A 12,360-nucleotide genomic window follows, 5' to 3' on the forward strand; every position below is an offset into this window, starting at 1 on the left:
AATAAAATAATAATTATTTTAAATTTCTTTTATAATTTAAGAAAAACAAAGAGTACATCGAAATCAACTTATTCTTTTCCTACCAAAAATACCAGCAAATTTAAAATTTAAAAGGCTCCACGTATTCATCACACCCAATAAAGCAGCCCTCAGCTTTTCTCCTTACTGGATGTTAGTCCTTTTGGTGCTGCAGCTGAGAAACAGAGAGAGACGTTGAACTTGAGCTTTTGCTAAAGATATATTAGCCTGCTACTTTCATGACATCAAAAAAATTGCAGGGGGCAACGGCAAATGCGAAGCTCTTGCACATTAAATCTCAAGAACCTCAATTCTTTTTTTCTTTTTTTTCCTATTGCTAAACAAGTGAAAAAATATATAGTAAAAATTCTCAGGTGATCTAATGTATGGTCAAACAAACAAAGCTCTGGTATCTGGTTTTCTGAATTTTCTCTATTGTGTAATACCCCATTTCCATCAGCTTAGAACCTCATGTATGCCCTGTTAAATTAGACCTTATCATCTAATTTATCATTTACAAGGGGAAGTAGTTGTTCCATCCTATTCCTTGGTGTTCGGGGTGTACGTGGAGTTCCGGGTGCATGCTGCTGTGTAATCAAGTGTCTCACATATCCATAGAATGTACATCCGACAAGTGTAATAGCACATCCAACAGCATTCAAACCTGAGATCGGATTCCTGAATATCAACCAGGAAACCAAGACAGCAACTGCAACCTGTACAGAATAAGAAATACTCATAATGTAACATCATAATCGGCATTCACAACATTAAAAATCATTAGCATCATCTAGAAGCACAAGTCTTAATGCTATCCAACAACTTATAGGTTTGCACAGAATAATGAATGGAAACAAAGAATGTGAGAAAGTCAATGAATGTGAAGAAAAGTTAGAAACAAACTAAAAAAAGTTAAGGAGTTCCGTAGGTAAGCTGGGAACACAAGCAAGTTTGGGAAATGAAATTTAAGGATGGATATTTATATGTATGGCTAACTTCAGGGGCAGTTAAAATTTTCAGAAACAAAGTAATCAGAAAAGGTTATATATATTAAGCAATGAATCAGTACGACATAAAGAATGATCACACCCTTCCAATTCATCTTACCTTCAGATTTCCAGCAACATTAAATGTAACGGCAGTTGTGGAGTGAATCACGTAAAAGATGGAGAAATTAAGACAGAACGCCAGCACCCCAGAGCTAAAAATGATTATGAAAGAAGACAAAGAAGATGGATGGGTGTTGAGCCAATCCAAAACCCCATTACCTTCAAGTAACAATGCTGGAATTCCCAAGATCATCGTGGCAAATGGTGCCATGTAGTACACTGTGTTTATGCTTAAGTGCATCAAAAAGAGAGAGGGATAAAGGAAATCAGCATAAATTGTACAACGATTAATCATGACAGAGAGCTTTAAGCAAGCACAGAAATCCACACAGTATTATAAAATAGAATGATCTCAGATAAACATTTTGAGTAATCAGCAACTGCATAGTTATCTTAAGTATCAAAAAGAATCTAAGTAAGCACCTGCGACAAACAAGTATGATTTCCGCACGAATAAGACTATCTTTAAAAAAAATCTTGATTTCATTATACTTCCTCCTAACTGTAAGCATATTTGATCAGCCCAGGAACATATACTTTAATGGTGAAATTTAAGTAGAAGGTTTAATGGCATATTACTACACAGGCAATATTTGACAGATAATACAGTCCACAATCGCACAACATTACACAGTCATATAAATAAAATAATAGGGGCTTGAACATCTTGATCTAAACAAAGTGAAAAAATTTCAGAGGTAGCTTCCCCAAGCAGCAAAAGAGGCAGAAGGATGATAAAGGACAGACATTTGTGAAAGCAAAAGTAAAAGACACTACCTGTCAAACTTATATCCGTGAAGCAGAGATTCTGCAAGGATAGTCTTTGTAGATGTGGCCAAACATCCAAACAATGCAGCGCAAAATCCAAGCATATTAAAACTCAGCTCTGTGACGGATGTGAGAAGTATTCCTCCAACTATGGGTATCAAAGAAGCCCAAATTCGCCAATCAAAATACTTTCTCCAAACCATCCACTGTAAAACAACTGTAGTCCATCGAGATCAGGTACTATTATAGAGCAACCATACGAAATTTACTAGAATGCGTAGAAGAGAGATAATAATTCATGATACACATTTTAGAATCAGACCTGTAGTGGCCGGAGTAAACGACTTAATTGTCTGCATAAAAGAAACCGGAATGTAGCGTAAACTCACATTCCCCAACACAATGTTGATACAAAACACAAATGACATGGGAAAAATCCTTCTCCATCTATCTTCAGGGTCAACCACTATCAAGGGTTTAAGTTTCAACACCTTGATTACAATATACGCTCCAAGGGAAGAGCATATGAAGTGAACACATGACACTGTTAGAGGAAATTTGAAGTCCAATTTCTGCAAAAGAACCAAATCAAGAAAAAGGATACCATTGTCAAATTAATGTAGGTCCAACAAACTTCATACATAATAAGCAATCCCTTGACCTAACAATCAACATTTCGAAGCTATACTTTAACTCTGAAATTCTCTTCCCAGACAAACTTCTCATAAGCGAACAAAACAAACATCCCAGCCGTGAGTTGTTTTCCTCCGCATAGAGAACAGTGATTCCCGGGCATCAAGATCCCATAAGCAAATATAAAAGAAATTCAACGATATGAAATATAATTATAAACCATGAACAGATCAACCAAAACTCAAAGCACCAATAGAAATGAAGGAATAAATTCTTCGATGGATCCAAACAAATAAACAGTGTCTACTTGTACGGGTTCAAAGCTTTCAGTCTTAAATTGAGAGGAAATGAACACGCCATCCCTCTTTTTTTTAAATATATATATATATAACAGCTAATCCCATGAATTTCAAATTCCGTGCAGACAAACACAGCCTTAGATGAATTACCAAATTTAGAGATCAAAACCAACAAAAAAGGAGCTTAAACATGATGACATACACACACCAAAAATCGAGATCACTGTACAATAACAAGATAAACTGATCAATCAAAAGAATCACTTGAGAATTACAACAAAATCAATCTGAGGCACGAAAAAAACTCCACAAATGAAGAAAAGTAAAGAATTCACACAAAATTAAACATGGAGAGTCAGAAAAACAAACCTGAAAGATCCACTTGTTCATGATAATCACGGTAACGTTGAAAAACCACCACTGAAGAATGGCCAACAGAGATCTGAACACACTCCACTGACACAAACCCTCCTCCATATCTCTCTCAAACTCAAAACGCAGAAAGCAGATCAACCCAGAAATAAAATAAAAAAATCAGGGCAAATATATTATGTAAGCGCAGCTACAGGCAACTGCTGCAATAATAAGAAAGAGAGAGAGAGAGAGAGAGAGAGGAGTGCAAATAGAGAGACAGATGCAGGTGATTTTATATTAATTAGAATAATTAACATTGATTTCAAATTAGGGAAAAAAAACAAAAACCCAAAGAAAAATTAAAGAGATATGTGGGGTCCACTAACTGTTTAGGCAAATCGCCTTCTTCCACGTAATATTGTTTGTTGTTAATCAACCCGGCCCGCTCTCACAGTGTGTTATTGGATATGATTTACACCGTTATAAACGTTTTTGAAAGCATTTCTTTCGTATAAAATATTTAAAACTTATTATTATTATTAGTAGGATGGCAAAGAACTTATTCCCACCCAAGGTTTGTTGACATCTCCATGCGGTACCTATAAGTATTAAAATGACAAATTCTCACTCATGTGCTATTAAAATTAACAAAATCAATTAATTTTAAGAGTAAAATCACCATTTAACCAATAATATATAAAAAAATAATAAAATTTTATCTCATTTTATTTTTTATTTGAAAAACTAACAAATTTTTTCAAAGATTAAACTTTGAAAAGTTATATTTTCTTCTATTAGGTTTCTATTTCTCCAATGACTCCCCTTTTCTCGGACCTCCCCCTTCTCTACAAGCAAAGATGATACGTCTTTGTCTCTAACAAAGACATCAAAAAATAATTGATGGTAGATTCAAGAGAGATTACATCAAGAGGTAGATCGTTGATGGCAAAGAAAGAGAAGTCATGATTGGATTTCAATCACCGGATAATAATGTTTTAAAAATAAAACTCTAGAGAAGGAAATATAATTTTTTAAAGTTTAATTATAAAAAAAAAAATTGTTAATTTTATAAACAAATAAAAAATATAATACAAACTTTTATATTTTTTAATATTAATAATTAAATAATAATTTTACTTGTAAAACTAACTAATTTTATTAATTTTAATAGTATATAGGTTGGGGTTTGTCATTTCAATACTTAATATATATCAATTTGAAAGTTCAACAAACCTGGGGTGGGAATATGTATTTTAGCCTTATTATTATTATTATTATTATTATGTAGGTGGCTGGGGAAGCGACGAGAGTTAGAAGCGAGCCGTGTGTAGTGGGGTATTTGGGAAGGGTGTGTAGTGGGGTCGGAAAATCGTAGCCGTTGATGAAATGTAGCAATTTTAGACATTGAGCGTTGAATAGACTTTTCTAAAATCCCGATGGCTGGGGAAGGTGGTTATGGACAGTCATATATGTCGTTATAGACTTGTCAAAAAGGAGTAAATGTAGGATTACTGTAGAACTTAACAAATAATTATTTAATTTAATCACCTATAATACTAAGATCTTCTAACATAAATTAATTAAAACGGTTTATGCGACTTTATCTAACACTTTAACGGTTTAGTGCAACTATTTATACAAATAATCTACATACTTTTATATATAAATAATATATAAAATTGAGTGGTAAAGTTATTCCTAGGTGAGAAAACCTTATTTATCATGGTGCTTCCCTAGGAAACCAAATTCTGTCTCATTGTATTTGAAAAAACATAGAGTGAAGTTTTATATCAACATATGTTATAGTTAGATTCAAATCGAGCTCTTTGAGTTTAGTTTAAACAAATCCAAAACGAGTTCGAGTTTAAGTTTGTAACTTCAATATTTTTGAGCTCGAGCTTTGGAATGTTTAGCTTGTCAAGTTCATGCGATAAAAATTTTGATACAAAATAATATCGTTTTGATTAATATATATTGAAATGACATCGTTTTAATAATAAATTCGAATTAAGTTTGAACTAAACTCGAGCTTGAAATGATTTGAATTTGAGCTTATTTGAAGCGATCCAACCCACATGATCTACCAACCAAGTTTGCTTTTTGTATAGGAGGTGATAAACAAAATTTGTATGAATCAAAAACCACACCCACATGATGTAGTTGCTTCTCTTAAGGGACATTGTTTTTGGTCCATATAAATTTCGTATATTAATTGTTCTGCAAAATGTGAAAGAGGGAGATGTTGACTCGAATCAAACATGTTAATATAGAATTTTAATAAGAGTTAATTGGAATATTATATATTTATAAAAGATTAATGTCATTAATAATGAGCACAACAATATTATTGGTCATCCCTCCCACAATAACAATGAAAAAATCAGTAAGAGCCAAAGCTCTTAAATAAGGTATCTTTCAATTATTTTTGTGTTCACGAGCTGCGCTGCCACATCACTACCCCAAACTCATGGCGAATCTCTTCAATAAATTATAAATATTTTTTATAGTGATTTTTTAATGTTTTTTATTCTATACAGGTTTGAAAAATTCGTTATAAAATAAATATGTTTTCACTGTAAATCATTTTTTGTATGAAAATACTTATAAAATGCGCTCCCATTACAAATTGATTTTGATATTATAATAATGGAATTAATTACACATGAATTAAATATTATATTTTGATAAATAATTAAAAATAATAAATCCCCTAAAAATGTGCGGTTGGCATTGGAGTCCTTTGTTAGTTCATTCATGAAATGAAAGTATTGTTGTCCGACCCGATCCAAAAACTGCGGCTTTAATAGCTGCCCACGTTAGTAATACTAAAATTGATGGCCAATTTTAAGGTCATCCCTGTTATTATTAGCATCATAAAAATTTCAAAGACTTATTTTGAATCAACATTATTAATAAGGCACTTTGGAGCCATTTGTTAAGTGACCGTAGGAATGCCATATGATTCCAACAGCGGCCAACAGACTTATCCCCACCCAAGGTTTGGTGAAATTTCAAAGTCGTATTTATTAACTTTTCAAAACTCAATTATTAAGATTAAAGATAAAAATATTAAAAAATAAAAAAATTATTATATTTTTCTTCTTAGTTTAAAACTATAATAATTTTTTTTAATTAAAGTTTAAAAAGTGATAATTTCTCTCTTAAGATTTTGAAACTGTCATGAAAGACAGGTGAACTTTGTCGTCTCTGACTGTATTCTCTCTCCCTTCTAGTCTATAACCTTGAACCTCAATCGACTCCAACAAAGATGATTTATTATATGAAGTATGGTAATACTCTTTAAGTCTAAATGATTATATCTCACTCTAACTTTGATGAAATTATGTACTTCCACTCTGTAAGATTTAAAAGTCCACTGGATCACTTATCATCCATTTCTATGAATAAAATTTGTTACATGAAATGGTATGAAGGTCATTTTCCTTTTCTTCTTCTATTCTTCTTCTTTCTTTCCCCTCCCTCCTTCCAAACAAATCTCTCTTCCAATAACACAATTCTCCTCGCCTTTTGCTTCTCCATTGCCTCAAACCATCTCTATCACCCAATAATGAAAACCATCTCCGTCACCCTCCTCATCGACTTTTCTCCACCAACTTAATCTTTCTGTTTTCACCAAAATAAAATCATGCAAGAATTTATAAAATGTTTCACAAGCTGTCCAAAACCTTTTCTCTTCTCCAATTTGAAGCCATTTTTGTAGCTTTTACAACTTTTTGGCATGGCATCCTTAAAAAGAAGCCTCCTTTAACTTGTCATAATGCTATTAATACTCATTTGGTAGGCCTCCAATAGATAAGGAAGCTGGATCGAATCCTAAAAGAATTCGTAGATATTATTGACGGTGAAACTCTAAAACACCCTTGCAAATCCAATTTTTTTTCAGTTTGAGGCATGGTCAAGAACTGTGAATGGTGCAAGAACTGAAGCTGAATAAACCTTGATTAATGAAGTACTTTCCTATGAATTTTCCACATTTTGCTGTCGATATTGAAAATACTATCTCTCAGGGGAGTCTCCCTGAATTCAAGGTTGGTTGATGGGAATGGTTTTCATTATCGGGTGACGGAGATAGTTCAAACTTTGAAACAAAGAAGAAGAGAAGAAAAAAGAAAAAATGACCTTTCTATCTTTTTCACAAAGGGCGTTTGATTGGATATTATTTTGAAAATTTATCTTTTATTATTTATATTATTTTATTTAATTTGTAATAATAAAATATTATGATAATCTTTTAGTACCAACACTGATATGATAGATAATATAAATGATAATTTGATTATTATTTTCATTTTAAATAGTAAAATATTATCAAAGTAATCTTGATTTTATTATAATTATATTATTATTTATTAATTTTTTAAGATAAAAATAAATTTATTTTTAATTAATATAACAAATAAAATAAAAAATATTTAAAAATAATTATATTCAAAAGATATTTAAATAAAATAATTTATTAGTATTTTTTTATTACTTTAAATAAACACAATAATTATTTATATTTATTAAATATAATAATAATTTATATTTAATAATCTTTTAAATAATTTATTTTTAAGATAATATTTTTATTTAATAATAAAATATTATTTAAACTAAATATTTTTTAATAATTTTTATTAATAAAAGTAAACAATTGATTGATAAACTTTTTAAACTTCAAACGATTTCACGAAGGTTTGGGTGGGCGGCATAGTGTTAATATATAAGCCAATAGTTATAATCTTTTCTGTCTTATTAACATCATTGCTACTGTCAATTGACCAAAAGTCAAAAAGGGCATTTTAATGGTAGGACACAAATTAAAAATTAATAATCCAACATGAGAAATAAAAAAGAGTCAATAAATAAACATTTTACAAACCAAGTGCAGGGTGACAGCAAAACGTTGGTTGGATTTTAAATTTCATCATCCACATAGTTTATTAGGTAATGGAAGATAACTCTATAGTTTAATTTTTCTATTTATATAATAAAATACAATGCATGACATAGGAAAAAGAAAAAGAAGAAGGCGGTTGGGTTCACATGGATTGCAACCAATCACAACACAGCACATCAGAATCCACATGACCGCACAGCAAACTGGTAATGAAAGCAACTTTGTTCATTTCTGGGCCACTTTGTCTTGCTTGTCAGCCCAACTTAGTGTTTATTTTGTACCACTGAAGGGTAAACTCACTTTAAATGAAATGTTTTTAAAACCGAAATAATTCTCGTATCACTCTTGATTTAATTATTATAATTTTTTTAAATAATACTAAATATTTATTATTTTTATAAAATATAAAATTTATAAAATATAATTTTAAATATGTATTATATAAATCTGATTTTATCAATTTAATATAATTCATTCAATTAAACGGTTTTATGTAATTTAATCAAATTTTAAATAAGTTAATAATTATATATGGATTAGATCGAATTGTAGATAAATTTACAATGTAACTAGTAGAATTAACCAATCCGATCAGCTTTAAAAACACTGAAAATAACAGTAAAAACCAAGTGAAATTTCAAATCAATAGATGATAAGGGGAAAGTAGATCTGAAGTAGGAAATGACCAGACATGAATTCAACATCTAAAATGAAAACGAAAACAACATGTTCAATTTCCTTTGCAATAAAAAGCAATTTTGAAATCATATAATAATGGAAAATGGATATAGTCAACGTGAACACTTGTTTTGTCAACTCAAAGTGGCAATATAAATCATGGCTAATAGATTTTGCAGTATCACGAACTTATGATTATGTCTTGTGATTAAGTGATATAATTATTTTTTTTATTTTACCGTTTAAATCAAACTAAATATTAAGTTCAAACTAAATCAAATCTAATTATTTTTATTTTGAATTCAATCTAATTTCAAAAATAAATTGAATTTCCAAATTTAAACTTGAGCCCAATAAATTTGAACCAAATCTAACCAAGCTGAGCTAGCTTTTGAGCTTGGACCTACTTGGTTCAGGGCCAGCCTTACCACATGGTCTTTCTCATGGCTTTGTCGGCGTTTACTAGCGACTCCATTTAGGATTGCAGAGCATCTATGTGTTTTTGCTGATTCGTTGATCTCGCGACCAAGGCCACCAACTGCACGCCAGGCAGGTGTTGACTACTGCGTTCTGTTCACGGCTTTAATCGCTGCATTGGCTCCATTCTTGAGCGTTGGATGCATCGTCTTTGTCAAGGGTTTTCTAGAAGAAGAGAATATGTTTTGCTGAAAGGGATAGACAGATGGAGATAGTAATGGGCTTGGAACGCAATCTTTCACAAGTAGGCCTAGTTCAACACAAAAGTTAACAGTTGATAAATTTATTTTATTATAAAAAGTTTAAAGAAATTTTTGTAATTATATCTACTTTAAAAGGATTAACGCCAATAATTCTTAAGAAAAAAGAAATATTGTGTTTTAATTTTGATAATCACAAAATAAAATTCCATAAATGTTGTCGCCAATATTTTAAAACTTGGAGTAGTCTATTGAACTAGTTTGACTACGGCCTAACAATCAACAAACCAATTGAATTGTGATTGAACCAAATAAATTATACCAAGCTACGGGTGATGGAGAAGCAATAAGCTATAATAGACCTGGTGGACTAAGGGTGGTGGCATTGATAAAGATGAAGCAACCGCCAATATCAGTATGTGTTGAAACACCCTATGAGATGATAAAGCATGAGTGCATATTAACAGTCTACAAATGGTTCCTGTATCAATTTATGGCCTTTCGTGTACGTATATGTTTATATGAAAATTTGTGATTCTATGACCTTTTTAGTCATAAATTGACTTGCATTGGTATCAAACCTAGGTTTGAGTATTTATTATACAATAATTATGTTGTAAAATTAAATATTGGTATTCTTCATTCGATTGATGATTATATGAATATATGTCGTTTGATATGTAAAATTTTGTAATAGGCTTGATGATAAATATGGAGTTGCATATTATTCAATATTCATAGAATGCCAATGCAGAGTTAAATTATGGAGTTTTGTGCTTGTGATTTTGTTGATTTGATATTTTGCATATTTGTTGTGTGTGCTTTGATTTGTCGGGTGGTCATTGATTTTGCATTGTTGCTTGAAATCGCTTTCATTGTGTGTTGTTGTGCACAATGGAAGTTGTAATTGGGGTGAGATTGATTTTTATGTTGTGTCATCTCATCCTAGTGATGGCTCGCTAGAAAACATGGGGGTTTTTCAACATTTTGCCTCACCACAAAATGATAGAAGACACACCGTGCACGGTTGTGAACCATAAATGCATGCCTATACCCATGTATTTTCACAACGCATGGATTGTGACTTTCCTTCAATGATGTTTTGCATGGTCATACACCCTACATACACATGTTGGGGCATAGACTTACTTTTATAAATGTCTAGACTATGAACCCATCCTGTCTATTATTTTGGAATTTTAATGAATTTAAAAAAAAAATAAAATGAACTATTATATATAAAAAATGCACGTTCTAATATAAGGTCAAATTATAATTTTTACCTTGTTGTCTTATATGAGGACAAAAATGCAAATTATGAAACCTTCAGGGCCAAAAGTAATTAGGAAAATTAACAGTGCAAAATGTTATTTAACAATTGGGTAAATAATTTAAATTAATTTTGATTTTAATTGTTAAATGTATGTGTGAATGGTTGTAATTGCACAGTACCCGGTACATGGGCCTTAAGGCCTATGGATGTTTATTTAATTTTGGGTATGTATGCTTAGGGAAGGAAATGAATCGGGTGAGCACGAACATCCATTGTTGCAAGTTTGGTTCATGTGATAATAGCTTAGTTTGGTTTTAGTTTGGATTCGTTGAGCTAAAATTAAAGATGACTCAAGTTTTATTTGAATAAAAAATGATTCAATTTAATTTAACTCGAATTTTACTTTAATTCATAGTTCTAATCAATAGTTTGAATTCATTGTTTGGTTTGATTTGAATTAATGATTCAAATTTGTGATTTAGATTTTTAACTTAAATTTGTAACTCATTAACAAAATAATATCGTTTTACTCAAATAATATACAAATTTACTAAATTGAGCCAGCAAATTACACTATTAATTTGAACTATAAATTTAAGCTGATCTTAATTACAAATTTAAATTAAATCTGAGTTAAACATCTTCTAACTTGAGTTAAACTCAGTTTTAAAACAAATCAAATTTTTCATTTAGATTTGATTTAAATTCAAATCAAATAAATGTAAATTTAACTGAATCAAATTAAATTAACTTTTGAGACCAAATTAGCTTAAATTAGACCCAACCCTATATATGTTTGTAATTTTACAAAGTAAAACTTACGCATGATGCCTTCTCTAAGGATTCTCACTTTCCCTCAGTAAACTTAACATGTGAAGACAAGGTACAATTATAATAAATCAAAGATAAGGGGCTGTAAACTAATGCTAGAGAAAAATTGTGATAAATCAAAAGCTATTGATTGGAAATTCTATGAAATTACCTACTGTTGATCAAAAATTTCAAAACAACTGTTTAGACCGCAAATGGCACAAGAACAAAAGATTGACACTATGGCCAGCTTCAACTCTCGTTGTCATTTTTACAGGCCGACGAGATCTACTTATTTTTGCTTTCTTTGCATGATGATGGTTGGTTGTGTTAGGCAATAAATGTATATATAATTTAAAATAATGTCTAAAGAGTAATTCTCATTTAAGTTTTAATACAAAAAAATAAATATATTTATAAAGTTTTAAAAACTTAAATATTCATTTTATAAATTAATAACTATTTAATGTTAAAAAAAAGAATAAAAGTTTTATTTTATCAATAATATTAAAAAAATAAAATTTATTATATTTTTTCTCATAATTTGTAAGTACTAACAATTTTACTTATATATAAAATTTTTTAACTTTGAAAAATAATATTTTCCTCTCTCCTTAAACTTAGGTTTTATTTTCTTCTCCTCTTTAGTGACCGATGATAATGTTTTTAATTCACGAAATTCCGATCACCAAATCTTCATTTCTCTTATGCTATTTTTTATTAACAAAGATATATGTTCATCAATTTAGACTAATTGATATGTTTTTATCGATGAAAAATAGTATTAGAGAGATGAAAATCTGATAGCCAGAGTTTCATAAATTGAAAGTGTCATCAT

At 30.3% G+C, this 12,360-nt stretch overlaps 1 protein-coding gene across 2 annotated transcripts; it reads right to left on the reverse strand.

Annotated features, from left to right (window-relative positions):
* Nucleotides 1-2: 2 nt before the first annotated feature.
* On the reverse strand, nt 3-3,451 carry LOC123229269 (UDP-galactose transporter 1). 2 transcript variants are annotated; one of them, XM_044654937.1, is made up of 5 exons: nt 3,197-3,451; nt 2,218-2,467; nt 1,905-2,112; nt 1,126-1,357; nt 3-734 (listed from the first exon to the last, which is right to left on the reverse strand). In XM_044654937.1, the coding sequence occupies exons 1-5, from the start codon at nt 3,302-3,304 to the stop codon at nt 507-509; spliced, it is 1,026 nt and encodes a 341-aa protein (XP_044510872.1). In that variant the 5' UTR covers nt 3,305-3,451; the 3' UTR covers nt 3-506. The 2 variants fall into 2 exon arrangements, with proteins under 2 accessions (XP_044510872.1, XP_044510873.1); XM_044654938.1 differs by lacking the exon at nt 3,197-3,451 and adding an exon at nt 2,584-2,742.
* Between the last annotated feature and the right edge of the window lie 8,909 nt (nt 3,452-12,360).

Source organism: Mangifera indica, chromosome 11 (genome assembly GCF_011075055.1).
Source record: "Mangifera indica cultivar Alphonso chromosome 11, CATAS_Mindica_2.1, whole genome shotgun sequence".
In the NCBI taxonomy this organism is placed as follows: Eukaryota; Viridiplantae; Streptophyta; class Magnoliopsida; order Sapindales; family Anacardiaceae; genus Mangifera; species Mangifera indica.